This window comes from Gavialis gangeticus, unplaced genomic scaffold, assembly GCF_001723915.1.
Source record: "Gavialis gangeticus isolate Ggan-Ray unplaced genomic scaffold, GavGan_comp1, whole genome shotgun sequence".
Classification (NCBI taxonomy): domain Eukaryota; kingdom Metazoa; phylum Chordata; order Crocodylia; family Gavialidae; genus Gavialis; species Gavialis gangeticus.
Window position 1 is genome coordinate 26,188,393 of NW_017729033.1, and position 22,349 is coordinate 26,210,741.

The 22,349-nt window shown below is 42.3% G+C and overlaps 1 protein-coding gene across 10 annotated transcripts in view; it reads left to right on the top strand.

Moving 5' to 3' along the window:
- The window catches only part of ABLIM2 (actin binding LIM protein family member 2), a 318,470-nt gene that overhangs the window by 185,790 nt on the left and 110,331 nt on the right, over positions 1–22,349 (top strand). For 5 of the 10 annotated variants that reach the window (XM_019526461.1, XM_019526462.1, XM_019526467.1 and 2 more), the window contains 4 exons: positions 3,318–3,376; positions 8,893–8,970; positions 15,480–15,626; positions 22,017–22,049. In XM_019526461.1, the coding sequence (XP_019382006.1) occupies positions 3,318–3,376; positions 8,893–8,970; positions 15,480–15,626; positions 22,017–22,049 (317 nt within the window). The remainder of the gene's footprint in view (positions 1–3,317; positions 3,377–8,892; positions 8,971–15,479; positions 15,627–22,016; positions 22,050–22,349) is intronic. The other 5 variants (XM_019526460.1, XM_019526463.1, XM_019526470.1 and 2 more) reach the window with 2 other exon arrangements.

A 22,349-nucleotide genomic window follows, 5' to 3' on the forward strand; every position in this document is an offset into this window, starting at 1 on the left:
AAGCTGGCTTCCCACATGTTGCTGGGGATGTGAGGAGGCCGGCCAGGTCTGCACCAGCCAGCAGAAGTGGCAACATAGCCATGTGCCATTCGGGACTGACCAGTGCAGGCAGGGGGAAAATGCAGCTGAGCCCCTGCCACTCCGGCTGGGCTCCTCCCATCCCCAGCAGCACGTGGGAAGCCAACTTCAGCTGCATGACACTTTTCGTGGCCAGTGCTGACCTGGCTGGGTCCATCCCATCCGGAGCAGCATGCAGTTGAAGCCAGCTTCCCACAAGCTGCTGGGGACAGTAAGAGCCTGGCCATGTCTGCACTGGCTAGCAGAAGTGGCGGCAGAGCCATGTGCCACTCGGGACGGGACGAGCCCAGCCAGAGTAACAGGGGCTCAGCTGCATTTTCCCCCTGCCTGCACCAGTCAGTCCCAAGCGGCATATGGCTCTACCACCGCTTCTGCTGGCTGGTGCCGAACTGGCCAGCCTCCTCCCATCTCCAGCAGCATGTGGGAAGCCAGGACGAGGGGACCTCTGCAGGCGGGGTCCTGGTGTGACCTCTGTGGGGCAAGGCGGTAGGAGCCAGTGTCTGCCAGACCCCGGGCAGGCAGAACTGAGGCCACCAGGGGTGCATGCGCAGGCAGCCAGGTACCACTGTGAGTGGGGCCGTGCAGGCAGGCAGGTGAAAGGCTGCGGTGCAGAGGCTGCCTCGCTCCAGCCTCCCTCAGGCAGCGCCAGCTCATGGGGCTGCGCTGCTCAAGGGACTGGAGACGTGGAGCTATTTATTTCTCCCCTTCAGTCTCTGAGGCAGTAGCTGGCTGGATGCAGAATGTGTCCCTCCTGCCCCTGCCCACCAGCAGCTACCATGAACCTTGCAGTAACAGGCAGGTGCAGTAGGGCTACACAGGCAGGGTCCAGGACAGAGGGTGTTTGAATATGGCTCGCTGTCCCACTGGGGGATAAATTTTCATGATCCAGCCCCACATTCAAAAAGGTTGGACACCCCTGATCTAAATCATATCCCTCCTCAGTCATCTTATTTTTTAACAGAAGAATTTTTGTATTTTAAGCCTTTCTGAGTACATCTACACACGCATTAGTTGACTAATCTGCTCCACAGTAAAGCATCACCTTCTACATATGTATCACCTTCTACCCATGTATCCATATTAGGGCACAGTAAATGAATAAACTCCACTGTAGAATAGTACTGTCCAGGACACCTGTATATGGTGACCAGGGATGACTGAGGCATGAGGGTGCTACAGTGCAGGGGTTGTCTGCCAGCCCTCTTATGCCCCATCCAGCTCCCCTGTCACCTGACACTGCCACCCAGAGCCTAGGGCTGACCCCCAAGCCCTCTACCAGCCCAGGGCTGCTCTGCCTGAGCTAAAATTGCTGAAATCCCAGGCACATGTGTAGATGTGTCCAGGAGCAGCTGACTCCAGCATGAATTACATGAGAGTTTATTACAAAGGGGTAATTGCACATGTAGATACACTCTCTGAGTATGCAAGTAGTTCCCATACCCCTGTAATTCTTCATCATTGACCTTGGATGGGACCATTTAGATGAATATAATTTTATAATAAAAATAATAATAAATATTAACTGAATAATAAATATTAACTAAATATCATCAAAGGGCATATACAGACAGGGCACTCAAGCCAAAGTGTGAGGCATGGCAACACAAGTGTCCAGTCTTGAATCTATCATTGACTTGGATGAAACATATGTTTGTTACTGTGTATAAAAAGAGGCTTCTTCATAAGTGACAATGCTAAGTCATGGTATTGTGCTTAGAGAAGATTCTGGGCCAAATTTCACTCACAGGGCTCATTTCCATGAATGTGCACATGCAGGAGCACTTTTTTCTGTGGGACAAATAGCAGCGCAAATATGTACCACTGCTATTTGTCCCCAGGCATACCCCTGCACATGTGCTCTGGCACACAGCAAAAGAGCCTAGGTGAGAGGTAAAGCTGAGGCCAGCACCTGTGCTGGACCTAGCATTCTTACTTGGGGTCCTAGGTACCTTCTGGGGCAGCAGCAGTGCCAAGCTGGCCGCTCAGAGCCTGGCCAGCAGTGAAAGCATTGCTCTGGCTGGCCAGGCTCCAGTTTCTGGTGGCACGTGCTGCTGCCACGTATGCTGCACTGCTATTTTTAGTACTTTTTTTTTTTTTTTTTTACCACAGGTGCCTTCCCCCCTCCCATTCTAAAAACAGCAACAGGTTGGGAGGCAGCGCAGATACAAGTTACAGAAGGTGCTATGTTTTGAAGTTTCTTCATCTGAACACTCATACAATGCACTTGTGTTTGGTCACAACTGTAGACTGGTTTATGTGGCCAGATAGGGGGGAAATTGCCTCTTCTGCCTATGCCCTAAGGATCTGGCTACCTGGAAGATTAAAATCAGTACAGAATTAATGGGGTTGCTTGAGATCTTTTCATATACAAATGTGGGAAATTGCCTGTTCCTCTATGGTTACAGACTCATACTGACTTATCAGGACATATTTCCTAATTTCCAGCTTTCTGTTTGAGAATGGGCTTGCTATTGTAGTTATAATGCTCAGTTATTGTTCAGGGAAAAGCACCTACACTTCTTTGCCTAAAAGATTTGCATATTACTCCAGCATCTTTTATTAACTTTGTGAAAGTTGCTCTTTTTAAACTTTGAATCCTGGATGGATCTGTGCTCCCCCTTGAAGTTGGTTTGCTAATGTGTTCAAATAAAAGATTACTGTTTTGTTTTTATGCCTCCTTCTGTGCCTTAAAATATATACTTCTATTGTATTACAAGGGTTGATTTACTTTTGTTTCTGATTTCCTGTTCTCTTTAATAAGTGACCTAAAACAATGGTACTTAATTTATGTAGGACATATGGGTAGGAAATGCAAGATGAAGTTAATTTCATGATCAGTTCAAATAAAGGCACAGACTTTCAACCAGTATAAAAAGACATATCTCTGCTGAAGTCAGTAACATTTTACCAGGAAATACCAGCTGAGTATCAGGACCAAGGTATTACATGGTAGTTAGGACACAAAGGGGATTTTTTGTTTATTTTGCTTTTTGGTGGGCATCTGGTCTAAAGATTTTTTTAAAAAATAAGAAGTTTTAAATTAATTCTTAACATTACAGGATTGTCTCTTTTTTTAGCAGTCAGACATTAAATCCTGTTGAAGTCAGTGGTAAAACTTCTATTGACTTACCAGGATTTCACTCAGGTTTTCTCAGACTACTGTACATTGGTGTGCCATGCTTTAGTAAAGCTGCTGTTTGGGGGAAATAATTAACCAGAGTGCTGGTTTTAATTTACAGGTACTTCTATCTGGCATCCAGCCTGTAGACAGGCAGCCAAGGCTGAAGAAAAAAACAAGGTAAACAATTCTCTCTTAATCCAGATTTAATTTATTCCATTGTTTTACTCTTCTGCAGGCCATCTAGGCCCTGAGACTGTTTTCCCACTGTAATTATAAGTGACATAACACAGTAGATAAAATAGTGATTTATATTCTTTGTTGTGGTTGGTGATTAAACTTATCTCTTAAGGAATCTTTGGCTTGAGGTTGTGTGAATATACTGTCAGAGAGAAGGAATGCATCATGTGATCCTACTGGAATCCTTATAAACTTCTTGTTGATTAGGATGTGGTGACAGATTGACACACTGCTCCTCCCCTTTTTAGATAGGTGTATTTTCCATTGCATAAAAACCTCTTTCTAAGACTTGCTTTGTTTGAATTGCCATATCACCTCCAACTTAATGTCTGATATTAAATACATACTGAAGAGGATGATTTGTGTGTCTGTCTGTGTGAAGAAGGAAAGAGATAGAGTTTGGGCAACTTTAACAATTACAAGGATGGTTGTATTCAAGTTGACTGTAGAAACTGGAAAATTGATCCGTAACTGAGGAGGTGCTCTAACTGAAATCGTGGGACTAGGATGCTACTATCTATCTGATAGTGGTGAAGTCAAATGTGGGACTTTTTATGCAAGTTTTATCTCTGATGCTTTAAGTGTGTCATTATTCAAAAGATCTTTGGTTTTGCTTGCCAGAATTGTATTCAAATCATATGAGACAAGACAGAACACGAAGCAGCAGATATAAAAGAATGTTTATGTATCTGTTGTGTTATCAAATACATCTTGGACTGAATTATAGCTCTACATAAAAAAACAACAACACTATTTAGTGCCATATTACTCATTGAATATTGGCTTACTTCACAAATAATATCACTGAAATTGTTAGAATTTACTTCTGGGCTAAAATACTACTCAAAATGAGTAAAAATCTTTAACTCTTATTTTTAGATTCCTAGATTTTAAGGCCAGCAAGGACCTTTCTAATGATCTGATCTGACTTCTCGTATGACACAGATCATGGGATGTCCTTGAAATAATTTGTTTGAACAAAAGCACCTTTCATAAAAATATCCAATCTTGATTTTAATATTTTTCTTGGAAAAGAATCCACTTATGGTTGATTAACGTAACAGCTTTAAAAATGCCTTATTTCTGGTCTGAATTTGTACCATTTCAATTTGCACCCATATAGCAATTTGCTTTTGTCTAGTTATACCTTGCCTGATCCAGGACACATTGGGCACATCTAAATGAGACTCTTGACTGTACACCAGACTAATGTGCTGCTCAGTCAAAAATCACCGTCTACACATGCACGGCAATTAGGGCACAGTAGATTAATTTACTGTGCTGGCTGATAGTCCCAACAGATATAAATGGTATCCAGCAGCGCCATAAATTACTGCACTTAAAAGCACTGGTAGACAGTGACATCAGAACTAGTTTGCTCTGGCTCAAATTGAGCTGGAGTATATTCATTTGCTTGAGTTGCATACGTAGATGTGCCCGTTGCCTGCTAGATTGAAGAGTCCTCTAGTTTTGTCTGATATTTGTCACATCACCCTGAAAAGATGTGACAAATATGCTCAAAGATGCTCAAGTCCTTCAGTATAAAGGATATTTTTCAGTCCTTTGATCATTTTTGTGGCTCTTCTCTGGAGCTTCTCCAGTTTTTCAACATTCTACTTGAGTTGTGGACAACAAAATGAGACATTATTACAGTTTGGCTGGGATTGCATTGGTGCCCAATATAGATATAATTTCTCCCCTCTTATTTAAGATTGCCTTGCTTATACTTTTAGCCCCAGCATTGTGCTATAGACAAGTTCAGCTGATTATTCACCATAGCCCCCAGGTCCTTTTCACAGCCACAGCTTCCATTGGTAGAATCACTCAATTCATAAATATGGCTTATACAGCATTTCTTTACATTTTGACATATTGAAACAGCATTTGATTGTACACACTTCACCAAAAACTCTGGCTTGCACTGTGTCAGTGACCTGTGTTCTTTTCATTGTTTATGCCTTCCCAAATTTGTGTGTCATCTTGAAGCTTTATTAATGAAGATTTTTTTTCACCCACTAATAAAAATGCTAAAGAGTAGAAGACCAAACACTGGTACCTACAGTAGCAACATCCTTGTACAATCCTGATTCCCCTCTTACAATTACATTTTGCAACCTGTCAATTTTTCATTCATTTTTGTGTGTTTTGTTTGATCCGTATCATTCTACTGTCTTGTAACCAAAATACCCCATGGTATCAAATCCAGGTATTTTATAGAAGTCTATTACAACAATGCTGTTATCTTTAGCAACTGGAGATTGTAGTTTAACAAGACATATTTTCTATGTTGATTGTCACTGTAACAGGGCACCATCCCCAGGGTTTTTGCAAGCCCCTGAAGGCCCCCAAAATTCCCCCTTTCCTTGCTCACTCTAGGAACAGTCTCCCCTTCACTCACCCGCCACATCTTGATGTTCCTTCTGGTTCACAAGGGGAAGCTGCCCCAGGGCTTCCCAGGTATAGTCTAACTCCAGGGAACACCTGGAGGTGTAGATCTCTTGCCTTAAGGGCTAATTGCGTGGCTCCATACCTCGCCTAAACTATGCCCAATGCCTCGCAGATTTGAATCTCCATTCAGGTAGGACCCTTGTCCTTTTTATGTCTGCTGCCTTGTGTTCTGTCTTGTCTCATATGATTTGAGTACAGTCTTGGCAATCCAAACTGAAGTTCTTTCAAACAATGACACACTTGAAGCATCAGAGATAAAACTTACATAAAAGTTCCACACTTGACTTCACCACTGTCAAATAGTAGCATCCTGGTCCCACAATTTCAGTTAGACCATCTCCCGAGTTATGGATTAATTTTCCAGTTTCCACAGTCTCCAGGCCACTCCATGCCTTTCGTTTCCCTTTTTGTTGGGGTTTTAGCCTTCCCAGCTTCTGCCCCTCTACTCTGGCTGGTCCCACAGCCCAGGCCCACTGCTCTAGACCTGGCTTCTCAAGCCCCATGTGTTTGATTATCAGGGCCTATCTGAGGATGACTTCATTGGTATCTTATAGAAAACTGATAAATCCATTGTTTGTTTCCAATAGCTGGGAAGCTACTACAAGTAATGAAGAGAATAATGGGAAGAAAAATAGCTAGATCTCACAGCTTAAAAAAGCTAATGAGCTTTTAAGTATTTGAACAATTGTTACTTCTAGCTATGAAATATTGAGTTTTAACCATACTTTGCACAATGATAGCTATGCTCGTGGCAAAATACGCAACCACTTGCAAACTAAGAAAAAATATTTTTCCTGGCATGATAAATTCTGTTAGAAGCTACTGCAGATGAAGGATCATATAGATAAATATACTCGTTTCAGTTATATTAGCCTAATTATCTTTTAAACATATGAATCCCACAAGCTTCTTCAGATTTGAGTAACAACTGTCAAGTATGTTTGTTCATTATTAATGCTTATGTGTCTTATAGCTTGGTATTTTTCACAATAAAAGAAACTACCAAGAAGTTCCAAAAAATTGTTAGATGGTATTCTAGATACAGTAACTGTTTTAAAAATTATAATAATTCTTGCTCTGTTAATACCAGGATAAATATTATTCTTATACTGTCAGGGCATGTCTACACATAGCGTCAGCAGGCATGAACCGTGACACCGCCACTACTGTGCAGTCGCAATGAGCTACCTCATTGCGACTGCACAGTAGGGCTGGAAATGACCCATGCAGTGCTGGGACTGTGACGTACCAGCAGTTAATGCACAGTCATTTAATACTTGCTTTAGCCCAATTTAGTATTTGCTTTAGTAACAGCTGTGCAATCGGGCACATGTGTAGATGTGCTCTTATAGTAGGAGCTCAAAAAAGCCTTTTGCAATCTTTCCACTTTAAAAAAAATAGTATTCTGGGTGCTGTTAGTGACTTTCACCAAACCATAAGACTTTGAACAAAATATGTAGATTTGCCAAATTAATTATAGGTTTTTTCCCTTGCTTAATGCTGTACATGCATTCCTGGAAAACGGTCCATAACTTGAATTTGCATAAAGAAAACCTACTTTACAATGTAACAAATAGGGATACATTCCAAGACCTCAACTATACTGACCGCCAGACCCATTTTCTACCACTTTTTCAAGACAGTTTTGGTACTCACCAACAGCAGACAGTACACACAAACATGGGGAGCTGGTGAATGTTTAGTTGATGGGCATGGTAACTACAGAAACACAAATCGCAGACAATGAGTGAGGAGCACAAATCCACACAGGAGACTATATTTTGGTGTGCGTCACTCCCATAGTGCACTGCACAATGCAACTGACTGCAGGCTTCCACCACACCGATCACATAAGAGTGAACTTACCTCGCATATAACGAATGTTTGGTATAAAAAGGGTCATTGAATTCAGACATACAGAAACTACATAAAGCAAGGGAAACCTGTATAGGGACTCAGATTTTGCCTTCAGATGTCCATGTGACACACCCAGCCTCAGAGCTGCTGTAACTGGAATTCACATTAACATTAGGGGTGTGCAAAATGGGCTGTATTCGATTCAGATTTGGCCCAAATCAGGGACAGTGATTCAATTCGGCTGAATCTGAATCTGAAGATTCGATGCTGATTCAGAGAATGAGAGATTTGGTCATAGACACAGCTTTATATGTTTTTTCTACATACCTCGAGGTACCAGGCGTGGCTTGTGAACACTGCAATGCTGGGGCAGATGGAGCATCCTACAGGAGCACCGGGCCCCCCACACACACATGCTCACCAGTGAATCCAGAAGTGAATCGGCCATGGGGGGACCCCGGGTATCCCCCAGATACCCCCCTGACCCAGGAGGCACCAGTCACTGAGCTGGGAGGGCACGGGGAGGGGGGGCAGCATGCTCCCCGGCAGACTTGGAAGTGGACTGGAAGTGCTTCTGGTCCACCTCTAGGTCTGCTGCTGAGCATGCCCATCCACCCTACCATCACACCATTCATGAGCCACCTGGTACCTTGAGGTATGTAGAAAAAACATTTAAAGCTGTGTGTATATCTGAATCATTGAATCTTTCTGAATCTCTCAGAATCGATTCAGAGGGTTCCAGTTCGATTCAGAGAGATTAAAGGGTCTCCTGACTCTATTCAGATTTGGGGATTTAGCCACTGAATCAGGCTGAATCTCTGCCGAATCGAATCAGTGACCAAAGCTTTGCACAGCCCTAATTAACAGGCTTCTAGGATCATTCTGTTAACCTGTATTGCAACCGTGTGTTCTAGTAGGGGTCCTAGGTAAATAGTATATGAGATAATTGTTGCTATTTTCAATAAGTTCATTATTTGGATAACAGAATACTATTACTTCAAGTTCTCAGGCATGTCTGCCTGTATTCATTTGAGTTGACCATAGTGTTCCACTTTTGAATGGCAAGAGTTCAATTTAGTGGAAGACTTTTTACACCTTATCTTTCTTAAGTCATAGATAAATTTTCTTATTATTTTTGTCTTCTGCCCTAGGAAACTAGAACTTCTTCTGAGAGCATTATTTCTGTACCTGCTTCAAGTACGTCAGGTTCCCCGAGCCGTGTGATCTATGTAAGCATTCTTTCCTGCTGTGAGATGCAAAGAAATGTATACTAGATGAACTGTTTAATGCACTACAGAGAAATGTAATATCTCCAAACCACTTTAGTTCTTGCTTCTTGCAAACTGGTATTCTCACAGTAAAGTGTTTAAATACCATACTTAAAATAACAGGATATTGGCAGTTTCTGTCATAGATTTCATAGACATTAGGGCTGGAAGGGACCTTGGAGGATCATCGAGTCCATCCCCCTGCCCCAGGGCCAGGAAGTCAGCTAGAGTCAAAGGATCCCAGCAAGTTAGATGTTCAAATATTTCTTAAAAGAATCTAGAGTAGGTGCTTGTACCATCTCTGTGGGGAGTCTATTCCAGGCCTTGGGGGCTCGGATGGTAAAGAAGGTTTCCTTATGTCCAGCCTGAAATGGTCTTGGAGGGGTTTGTGACCATTTGACCTTGTCATCTCTTGGTGCACTCTGGTGAATAGGCATTCAATATATACTTACAGGCAGCCACCAGGTCTCCCCTGAGCCTTCATTTTTTCAGGCTGAAGAGTCCCATGGCTCTCAGCCTTTCATCATGGGGCCTATTCTCCTGCCCTCTGATCATGCATGTGGCTCTCCTCTGGACTCTCAAGTTTTTCCACATCCTTTTTAAGTTGGGGAGCCCAGAATTGGTTGCAGTACTCCAGCTGTGGCCTTACCAAAGCTGAGTACAGTGGAAGGATGACTTGCTGTGATTTGCTTGAGAAACATCTGTCCCATCTGCCACAGCACAGACTATAGACAAACAAACTCATGGGCTCCGTACTGTATATTTATATTACTTTTTTTCACTCAATTATAATATGTAAAATAAGCACAACTGAGCCCCTTCTTCACAGCCAGGGCGGCTAGGATCTGGAACCAACTTCCAAGGGAAGTGGTGCTGGCTCCTACCGTGGGGGTCTTTAAGAGGAGGCTTGATGCCTACCTGGCTGGACTCATTTGAGCCCAGTTTTTTTCTCCTGCTCAGGCAGGGGGTCAGACTTGAAGATCTACAAGGTCCCTTCCGACCCTACTTCTATGATTCTATGATTCACTTAAGGCCCTAGGCATGTGCCTAGTTTGCCTATCCATTAATCCAGCCCTGCTGAGGAGATCTGGATGGGTCCTGATCTCCACATGGCTAGCAGACAGCTCTCTCCTGCCCCGAGATTGAGACCAGACCCTGTGCCCCCTGCCAGCCCAGGGCTGGCCCCCAGTGGAGCCTGGAGCTCCCTTTGGCTGCTGCAGGGGGGGCAGAGCAGGAGCAGACCTGAACTGAAGTGCATTAATTGCACATATAAAATATGCCCCCCTTCTCGTAAAAACACTTATCAGTAGAGGCTGACATGTAGTCAGGTACACAGGTAACACTGTGTCCACAACTGCCACTGATGCATATGTGCTGTGGATTGGGACTAGTATCACGTAAGCATGTCATATGGTCTCTATTTTTCCAACCTTATTCCATTCTTCTGCTTTTATAAGTATGCACATTCTTATTTTATTTATTTATGTAGTGGCAATTTTATGGCTGCTGTACAATACTTGCTTCTTTCAAACAGTTTTCTTAATGTGTATCATTATTTAAGTATACTTCATAAGCAGCTTATAACCAAAGACAAAACAGCATTTTCTTTTCTTATTTTTTCAAAGGGAATCAGTCAGCATACAACACTAGTGTTTGTTTCTGTGACATACCTATTCAGGGGCACATGGGACTGCAAAACAAAAAAGTTTTCTAGCAGATATAAGATTTTTTTAAATCCCAGTTCTTGCCTGTCTGTATCATAATTGCCTGATATGTCAGCAGGTTTTTTGAGATTAACTCCTACTTAGATACCTAGGAAGAGAAAAAGGATAAAATTAAAAGTATATTGTCATTGAACTCATATGTTTTTAAAATGATTCTTCAGTTACCACTCGCCTACTCCCCTCCAGCGGAGGAGTGGAATAGCATTTGTACATAAAGCTCAGTCCTCATTATGGATCTCCAACTAGCACAGCTATAATGTATCAGAGCAGAAGGATCAAGCAAAAAGCAATTACAGAACAGCTTGAGAATGTAGGAGCTGGTGACCCTATAGGTCTCATACCTCTGAATGTGTCAAATTGAAATAGAACAATCAGTCTAGGTTTGGGGATCTAGTGTGGCTTTTGAGCTACAGAACATGTTAGATTGAATGTGCATGGGCAATGTAGAAGTGGGAATCTCAGAGGTGTAATGACTAACACAGCCTGTTTCTGGGATTGCTGAGCTATGCTTTGAAAGCAGGCAACGTGCATCAAACGCAGGTTCACTCTTTATTTTGATTCCAAAGTCCCTTTTTGGCAGCAATCTGGAAGACTGAACTGCTAATTAGAAAAAAGATACTGCCCCTCTCTTCTCTGTCAGTATCGCCTGGTTTGGTGTCTCATCAACAAGTTTAGGAAATGCTGGATTAGTAGTGGTGAATACTAGAAATAAATGAGGAAGGGGAGTTATGAAAATGTGATTTCTGAGTGCCTCACTTTCTGGAGAGAGACTTGTGTGACCAGCTGGAAAAAGATTAGAACTTCAGGTGAGGGAGGTCATAAGAGATGGGGACATCCGTGATCAGCTAAAACAGGACTCTCCAACTGGCCGTTAAACCCTCAAGGGATTAAACTGCAGCTCCTAGACTCCCACTTCAGGTGCTGCTCCCCATATCACTCTTCTGCTACTGCTTCTGGAGTCTCTGGTCTCCACCTCCCTTCTCCAGCTCCTTCTGTGTCCCCACACCGCTGGGGGTGGGATGAGACAACACAGCTCGCAGGACTGAGGGATCCCATGAGTAGTGGTGTTGCTGGCACCTGGGGCACTGGTGTGGTATAGCACCGGTGCACACTCTGCATGGTACTATGAGGAGGGCCAATGCAGATGGCGCACAGCCTGTGTCGCATGTGGCCAGAGGGTATGTGGCCCCTAGCCACCCAAAAGTTAGACAGCCCTGAGTTGTGGAGCTGTGGCATCTTTAGATTCATGATCAGTGAATATATCATAATACAAAGAGTTCAGGGGTGCTCTGTCCCTTTAACAAAAATCAAACTTCTCCCAGCACTAAGTGCCTTTCTCTAAGGTCTCCTTGGGTGGTTGTCCCTTCCTTCTCATCTCTGGCCCTTCATCCTGCTTTCCCTTTTTGGGTTCAACTAATCTCCCTTTTCTGGAGTCTGTCTCTGACTCACATTGCACTAGGCTTTGAGCCGCCTGTGGTCTCTGTCCCCTAGGTTTTGGATGTTGCACCCTCTGTGGGCTGCCTTGATAACTCAGGCCCCTGGTCTCGCTTCTTGTGCTGGACTGCTCCCTCTTCCACGCAGTCGCTAGGTCTGCCGTATCTGCTTCAGTTGACTGGACTCAATCTGGCACCGTGAACACTCCCTTGTAGTGTCTGCTAATGAGTTCCTCCACTTTCTGTCTTATCCAGTCCATCTTATCTGTGTGGGGACTTATCAACTTATCATCTCCGATTCAGGCATCCTATTAATGCAGGTAGGGCCTCTTTCTGTGTGGTTGTAGGATCTACCTCTAAGCATCCCTCTGTCATAGTGCGCTTCTCTAGCTGCACTGGGCCTGCCTTGTCTCTGGAATTCTCCGGGTTTGAGTATCTAGGTAGCCCCACATATTCTTGGGGCCTCCAGACCCCTAGCCACATGGCTTCTAGCTGTTTCTCCATCTCCCTTAAAGACTCTTTCAATGCCTCCAGCTCATAGAATTGCTCTTGCCATTCGGCTTTGGCTGCAGCTGCGTGTTCCACCAGCTGTGCTCCCAGCGCAAACGTGCTCCTTCCTATTGTGTCCATATCCTTTAGCATTTGAGGCTTCTGCCTTGCTTTCAGCAAGTATTGCACTACTTGCTGTGCCTGACACCTTGATTTCACAGGGATCCTGGACTCTTATAACAGCCTGCTCCCCTGCCTCTTGTAGTGGTTGGTTTTCTTGCTCCAGTGCCTGAACTTGTTTTCTTGCAGCTTGCACCTGAAGCTGTAACTGCTTTCTTTCTGCACTCATTACTGCCTCTCCAGCTGCGTTGTCTTCTACAAGGGCTTTCAGGGACTGTACCTGTTCCCCAAGTTGTTCCTTTTCTGCCTCCACTCCCTGCAACTGAGTCTGCCACCCGTCACGGTCCTCCTTCATGGCCTTTGCCTCATTTTCAAGGGACTGCTTCTGATCCTGCAGTGCCTCATAATTTGCCATATATTCTTTCACTTTCTCCATCTCTTTTGAGATCATCTTTCCTATTTCTTCTGTCTTGGTATGGCTTTTTACCAGCTTGTCTCACAGCTCTTGTGCAAGGTATTCTGCATCCATGCACCTCTGTTGCCAGCTCTCCAGCTCCTCATGCAACCCCTCTATCTGGTCTTCCTGGCTATGGAGTTCTTTCTGGAGGGCACCTATAAGGCTTCTTGACCCTTCCAGCTTCTGTAGCACATGCTTCTGTTCCTCTGGCTGGGTTGTGCAGGCTTCAGGAGATCTTGACACCCATGCTGTCATCTCCTTCTGCATCTTCTGCAGCTTCTCTTCCTGCTCCCAGCTCTTCTGAGTCTGAGTCATGATAAGCTGCTCAAGTGCTCGAGCCCTCTCAGCCTCCACAGCTATCAAGCACCTGATTTCTTTGGACCCTCCTTCTTTCTTGCCTGATTGTACCCGCAGCTCTAAAGCAGCAATCTTCACCTCAATTTGCTCTTTCTGGGATTTCACCACTCCTAACTCCCACTCTAACTGGGCTGTTTTTTTCCTCCAACGTATCCACCTGCAATAGCCAGGTGAAGTTCTCTTGTCTCAGACCTTCCATGGTCTCTTCCTCAGCCATAACTAACGCCTGGCCTTACTATAAATTTCTCTCAATCTATCTTCTAGCCCAAAGGTTCATTTCCCTTCTAAGAGACACAGGTTCGTTCCCCGCGCATGGCCGAGTTCCCAGCCAGTGCACCACTTTGTCATGGCGTGGGGTCCCCAGGGATGGCTGTGATACCCCTAGGGTTCCTTGACCATGCCAATCCTGCCCCACGGGCACCCTCTCTCATCTGCCACGTCTTACTGGTAATTCTAATAAATCGGGACGCTGCCCTCGAGCTTCTACTCTGAACATGGTCTTGATGGACCCCACTGAACCCTGTAGGTTCTTAGACCACCTTTGGGTCCCACTTCAAACTGGATACCTCACAAGACACCTGGAGCCTTATGGGCTCGATGCGTGGCTCCAAAACCATCCCTTCACCATGCCCCAAGCCTCACAGATGGTATTTAAATGTTGTCTCTTCTGGGGCCTTGCTACAGCTCGGCCTCTTGTCCTCACTGGGCTCTCCACAGCCCTGTCTCTGCGCCCCACATTGGCACTGGGCTCCCTGCAGCCCTGCCTCTGCTCCCCACACTGGCGCTGGGGTCTGTTCACCCACTTGTTGCTGCGCCCTTCTCTGGTGCTGGGGTCTCCACACCGTAGTGGGCCCCCAGTGAGGCCTCCTCCTTCTCCAATAGCCTCAGCCCGATCCACCGGTGTATAAACAGCAAATAAAATATGAGCCCCTGGGCTGTATCATGTTACAAGGAGTTCAGGGGTGCTCTGTCCCTTTAACAAAAATCAAACTTCTCCCATTACTAAGTGCTTTGTAGTCTCTGGTGAGCTCCTGGAGCCCCTTAATCCTACCCAGAGTAGAACAGGCAGCCAAGCCTCTCTGGTGAGCTTCTTCTCTGGGCGCTCCTCCCCCCTTGGCTACTGACAGAGAACTCACGCTCTCGTCCCAGCCCTGGGGTTTATATATGCCCAGGGCCCTGCCTCTTCCAGTCAGCTGACCGGGTGCAGGTGCAGGCTACTTTACTCATTAGGCTGTTGCCATAGTAACCTGCACCTGTGGGCTTCTATCTGGCTGTTAGGGTCCTCTCCCTAGGTAGTTTCTGTTCTTAAAGGAGCAGGCACCTTAGTGCCCTGTGACATTCAGGAATAAGGAACAGGTTAGACATAGTCAACAAAGGCTGAGGTGGTGTGAGCTCTTTTAATGCGAGAAGTTACAGGCTAGGAAAATGGATGAGATTTACCATCTGGATAGACAATGTTGGAAATAAATATATAATTACTTATTATCATGTACAGTGGTGGGGGTGAGCAATATTCAGCCAAAATCACCTTGGATAAAGGATTTTTTTTTGCTGAGTAAGGATTGCAGAATTAGTCCTTCTTTACATCCCTAATAGTCAGCAGGAGATGACTGAAGAAAATGTGGATTGTGCCATACTGCCTTTGTTATATAATGTGCATGACGGGGGGAATAGAAAGTGTGACTGTGTGCAAGGAAAGCAATTGTATACCTTTAAAGTTTTGCATTATATTTAAATTCTCAGTCATCAAAGAAAAAAATGTATGATTATTGGCTTTTCTATCAATGTGTATATATATATATATATATATATATATATATCTGTCCTCTCCTGATTGTATCCTGGTTATATTCCTTCTTGTCCTCACTGCTTTCTTTCCTCCTTTCTTAGGCAAAGCTTGGCGATGAAATTCTTGACTACAGGGATTTGGCTGCTCTTCCTAAAAATAAAGCCATCTATAATATTGACCGCCCAGATATGATCTCCTATTCTCCATATATCAGTTACTCTGCAGATGACAGGCATAGTTATGGGGAGGTACTGAAACCTGAGTGCTTTTTTAATTGTGAATCTGAAATTTTATGTGCATCATTAAACACCTCACTCCACTGAAGCTCTTAGAAGTATGCTTATACTTTTTTTAATTACTTTCTAAACTTGAATTAATTGAAGTAATTTTATCCTCTCACAGTCACGTTAATAGCCTGTTAAACAAGAGGGATTTACATTTCATTTTTCACTGCATTGTGAAATTAAAGGATAGTTTTATGTGATCAAACACTTCTTTTAAAGCAAATGACAAGAAATAAAAATATTTTTTTCTGCCAGAGAAATAATATGTGCATGTGGTAGGAAACAGGAACTATGGCTAATTATAACTCCAAAATCAGAAGCCAAGCCAAATACCCTTCATGCTTTTGTTATGTGTACTGTGTTATTTTGGTAACACAACAAAGGTATCATTTTTCTATGCAGAAATTTCTTTCAACTGCCGCTTATTAAAGTTCATCTTCACATCATGCATGCATTTTGCCTTTTTCATGTGCCGCCAATGTTATGTGCCTTTTGCTAATGTAATCTAATTTGATGTAATATTTAATACTAATACTGCTTTATGTGAAACACATTTCTATATAAGTCCTATTATACAAGCTAGCTTGCTTTCTTCCTTTCATTTCATTCTCTAACATTAAATTATTTTCCAAGTTAAAACATCTAAGAAAAATTTAATGGCTGTATAAGTTAGTTTCCCATACATAAAGTAAGCAAAGACCTCTCCGCTATCCCTATTCAGCTTGGGCATAAATGATTCTTTTAATCATGGCAATGTTAATAATAAAAACCCGAATACTTCTTTGCACAAGTCGTCTCACTGAAGTTAATAGAGATATTCATGTGTACAGGAAATTATGTGTATAAGTACTTCCAAGATCAGTGCCAAAATCCTTATTTACATTGGGACATCAAAATAGCTGTATTACATTAAATGCAAAGGAATTTAGGGCTAAATCTAATGAAAGATTTAGATACCTAAAGTAAGACATAAAGCAAAAAATTCTGTCCTGAAAGCCCTCATTTCACCCATACCCAATTCTGGAGGCATTTAAACCCAATGAGCATACCCTTTTTAATGATAAATTTCTCCAGATATTAATTTTGTCTTCATGCTTTGCCTCTAGTTGTATAGGGCTGAGCATACCTAAAGTCAGCCAGGGTCCCATAACTATTGGGATTCAAAGGAAGGGATCTACCTAAGGTTGGTAAGATGGTCAATTGGTCAAATATTGTCAATTAACCAGCCAATTGACTGCATATTCTTTGACTGTCAAATGGGGAGTTGATTTTTTTTTTGGCAATTTGCTTGACATAAGTATAATTTTTAATTGCTTTTGACAAACTTCTTAATAGAAAATTAGTGTTTTTTCTGTGTATTATTTGACTGTATTGCCATCTTCACATGAAGATACCCAATATTTGACCAGTCAGTTTACTGAACTTTATTAGACTGATCAACTTCCCAACCTTAGATCTGCCTAACTCCCTTGAAGGCTCAGTCCAGAAGGTGTGCTCAGAGAATGCCTCACACAAATTGGCAACATGCAGTTACAGCTGCTATTCTCTTTTTAAAGACAGAAAGAGATTGCAGTGGGTGTGCTGCCTCTCTCTTATCCAGTGTCTCAATGGCTAGTGGGCTCACTCCAGAAACGGCAGATGACTGGGTTCCAAATTCTCCGCAGAAAAGCAAACTAGTCAGAAGCTCTGAAGACAGCAGCGTGTCTTAAATTGGCCCCTTGTCTCATGACCTCTATCCACTACAGCACTGGTTATCAACATTTTTAGATTCAAGGCATCTTGGACAGACTCAAGGCACCCCTTAGAAAATGCCGGCTCTAAGTTTTCACTCTTTTTTGGCCCACAGAAAAATAATAGAGTAGTTTTGCTGTTGCAAAGAACTCAGAACAAAGTATGGATTTCTGTTTGAAATGTCTTGGTTTATCTTATGAATCATGTTTGGACACCTAACCATGCTAACATTGCATGGCACCCTTGAAAGGATCTTAAGGCACCCCAGGGTGCTGTAACACCTTGGTGGAGGATCAGTGCACTAGGGATATACAGGCTGGAACCACTCTCATGAAAGCAAACAGCTCTGACCTATATCTACGTTGCAGCACAAAGAGTTTATTAGCAGCGCAGAAGTGACTTCAGCGTGTTATAGACATACCCCAGATACCTTTAAACTCACTACTTTGGCTACCAGTGTCTACATGAGATGTTTATAGTGAGTAGCTACTGCACAGTAGTGTCTTGTGTAGACAGTCCCACAGTGGTTCAAAATTTGAGCAGGAATTAACAAAAGATTTCTCTGGGGAAAAATAAAAACTATTTGTTTCATATGTTATTTATATATCTATATTTTTTTCCATGTGCATATGTGATTAATCTGAAACCCAGAGAAAGCTACCATCAGGGCATGAATGTTGATACCTAGTGGATATCACGCATAGCAAATTAGACATGAGTTTGCAAGGAGATATGGGAACAAAAAATCCTAAAGCAGTTTTATGTAAGAGATTCAGATAGGTCCTACAACTCAGCAGAGAACTATCCTTTTCTCTCTGACTCTAGGGCATTTCATCTAGAATCTTGCATTCAGTTTTAGACACCATATAACTAACAAACTAGAGGGAGTTGGCAGAACAGCAAACAAAAAAAATGTGATCAGGACTGATGGAACTAAAATATGATGAAAACTAAATAGTAAGCAGTTTTCCAACTCCTGTGTGTCATTGTAATTGAAAACCTCAGTAGAATTCTGACAGTTTACTCAGGGTGAGGATCTGGGTGTTACATGAGTTACCAAAAGGCGTAATGAGATAACAGGTAAAGGCAATACCAGAATAATGCAGAGATGTGATAAATTATGGAATTGAATTCTAAGGCAGTGGTTCTTTAAAGTCACAGAACCCTTTCATATCTCATGTTCTGCTATGGGACCCTAGCCCCTAGACCGACACGGAGCTATGCAACCCAGCCCAGCAATGGTAGTACACTGCCTCCTGGCCTGCTCTGCCATTGCTCCCAATCTCTGCAGACCCCCAGATGACTCATCATAGAACCACCTGGTTCTGCAAAACACCGTTTGAAAACCACTGTTCTAAGAGAAATGATGCAGTAGATGCCCAAAGTTGAGAACTTTTCAAATGACATTTGAAAAGATGTGAGGAAATGTACTGTAGGGAACAGCACTGTGTTATCAGGGTGATATATAGATGCTCACAACTTTCTTCCACTTGATTACTATAAAGGAAAATTACTTAAATTTATGAAAGGCTGAGCACCCTCCAGATTGCAAACAAGATGATATCAAACCAAAAAGGGCAAGATCAGCTCCAAAAAGAAATTATTAACAGTGTGTTAATTATCGTTTGATAACGATAGCTCAGGGAAATATGCTCATGGATCTGGAAGTACTCGTTCACTGATGTTATTCTCCTAAGCTCCACCTGCCTGGAGGTCATGCATAAGAGAGCGTGGCTTTCTACCATTCTAGCATTGGCACAGGTATTTCAGAAGCAGCCAGGAGTGTTGGTGGTAGGTATGTATTTTGCTGGCAGCTCATACATCCCTGATGAGTCCTGCATGAGTCATTCAGCAATTGAATCACAACATCTTCTGCATAAAAGAATTTGCTTCTATTGGAAATTATTGATCTTTTTATATGCATCAAACTTAAATTAATGCATCCATCTTCAAAACCATATTCTCTCCTTAGGGTCCAAGTATTTATAGTATCACAGGTCCACACTCTGCTGTCTTTGCTCATTATGAATGCTACCTTATGCCTAGAACTACTAAAAATCAGACTGGTTGTGCAGTAAAGTACTATTCTATGAAAATAAGGATCTGTCCCATAAGTAGGTCATTTAAAGATATAATTGGGGTACCTGAAATAGAAATATGAGAAGAGAGACAGTGATATAGCATAAAGCACAATAAAACAATACTCAGAGTAGTGTGATATTAATAGTAATAGTGGCAATATTTTTATTTTAAACTTATATATCCCTTGATTTAAATTAAAGCTGAAATCCTGGTTCCACTGAAATCAATAGCATACTTCCCTTGTTTTGTACCTAGTTCAGGATTACAGTCTAAAAATGGCCTGGGTTAATGAAAAAACACAGAGCCACTTAAACTGCTCTCTATTGGGTATAACTACTTGGGAATTCAAGAAATACTTCTGAATATGAAGCCTAATCATATTTTCATCCACCTTTACTCATTTGAAAAGTTGTGTGATAGCTTTTACCTTGCCCCATGAGATCAGGATAATACTATTTGCACTTTTTCATAGTTAAAATATTATTTATATTTATATTTCTGCAGATACTAGTATGCTTCCCTTTAAGTGTTGTACATTGTTCTTTGCTGGCTATTTAATTGAGTTTTAAAAAGCCTTCTTTGACATTAAAGACACAAAAAAAAGATTTTTAAATGGTTAGAAATATTTCTAGAAGTACTGCACTTATTTTTAGACTAGTCTTGACTAAAGATGTGCTGGGGAGGAAGAAACTTTCAGATGGAAGTTAGGAGGACTTTCTGGTTTTGTTAATTTATTCATAATTAGTGTTTAAACCAAACAGTGATTCCAACCCATCTCTTTCAGTGTTGAGATGTGGAAAAGACAAAAGCCTGTAAAGAAACTTCCAAAGGGCCATGCATAAATATTTCACTGCCGTCATTTCCTTGCAGTGTTTATTCAATTACATTTATGCAGTGTTTTGTCACCTTAACCTAATCAACTAAGCCAATGTCAGCATGGCTGACAGCATTATTTATCATTAGTCTGAGTGCCATGAGCATGAGTTGCCAATTACTTACACAAGACAGTTATTTAAAACATTTAAGGCCCAGATTCACAAACAGACACAGGCATCTAAGAGATGGATTCCCAGAACTCATGCCTGACCTCTTAGACATCTGACATGCACTGACAGCACTGAGATAGCAGAAATCACAGCAGTCCTGGGCCCTTTGATTCAGTAGTAGGACCACCACTCCCCCTCTCTTGTCTTATCGTGTAGTGGTTAGAGCATTTCCCCAGGAAATTAGGGACTTGGGTTCAAGTCCTGCCTTCTAGGGGTGGGTAAAGGCTCAAGCTTACGTTCCTATCTCCTGTGCAACAGTCCTGTCTACAGATTGTTGTGAGTGGAAATACTCCTCATCCCTCATATTAAAGCTTTACCACTGTGCAGTGAGAAATGCAAGATTTGGCGGGCTAGGAGAAGGTGAGAGAGCACAAGAAGTATGACTCTAGCCTACTAGAAAGGAGGAGGAGAAGACCTATATTCTGGCCCCTGCTGTCAGGACTGTTTTGGTGCTTCTCATCAAACTATCATCACGTCAAATTCCCTGACAGTCCTGCAAACAGGATAAAGGTTTGTCTTCCCCCAGGTTCCTCATGCTAAAGAGTTATGCTACTCAAAGTATCTTGTAGTCCTTTTTGCCCAGCATCCCAGCCTCAACAGCAAAGAGTGGAAAGCACCCTGCCCCATCTAAGTCTTGTCTCTAGCTTGGTGAGCAGGGCATTTTTCTGAAAGGTAGAATATGTGGATTTGAACTCCCTCAGGCTAAAGAGGGCTTAGAAACCAAACCTTTCTTTTCCTGGGTGAGTGTCTTTTTTATTTCTAAAAAAGGCAGTTGGTAGTGGTGTCCCTAAGGTTAGGCAGAGACATTAAAAAAGCCTGAGGTGGAATTGATCTAAGTTCCTTCCCTTCGGTGCAGTACAGTTGAGCATTATTATTCCTAAATCCATTTTGGATCTAGCCCTTAATGCCACTCGTACTCTGAGAGGTACATTTAATTGTGTTGGTTTCAGTGATGGTTCACAGTGAGCAGTGGAGGACATGGATCTTAATTTTGAAAGGAAAATGAGGGAATAGCAAAAATATTAGTTTTGAAATTAGATGCTGCTTAATAAGAATTCAAAAAAAATGTACTGATATCTTGGCTAAAGCAGAGATGGCTCAGAGCTTCAAATTTCAGCTCCAATCCTCAGATATGGTTAGAGATTGTTTGATATGGGCTTATCTCTAAATGGTTTCTTAAAACACGAGCTTATTCTATTAAAAAAATATTGCAAGAATTTTTAGGATAAGACTGAAGAAAGTCAAAGCCACCCACAGGATTTGTTTGCAATACAATCATTTTTACCAACCAAAGCTGGGGAAGGACGGTTCACATTTTATTCTTCATCATATTAAAAGCATCTTCATTTACTTGATCTAATCAGTGGTTATAATTGCTTTAACTATATCATGTTACACAGTATTGATACTGTTAAAAATAGATTTTTTTCTCACAAATATCACCATGCATGAATCTGTATCACTAATTTGTTACTTTGTGTGTTGCTGTTTGCAGTCACCTCAGTTGCTCTCTCCAACACCTACTGAGGTAATCCCCAATGCCTTTGTTCTCCTATTCTGATCCATTTCATAATTCATTAAACTTGTTCATAAAAATAACCATTGGAGTCTGAAATGTTGGGGTTTGCCTCCTGCCTCTTGCAGAGCCTGGGGTCTTTATAAAAATGGTTTAGTACTGTAACTTCTATCGGATAACTGCTCTATTTTTGAATGAGTCTGTTTCACCGACTCCCATCCTCATTTCTGCTTCATGAAAAAGGTTAGACTTTCATCATTTTTTTTTCAAATTGTTCCAAAAAAGAAAAAAAAATGCATTCTAATTTGTAAT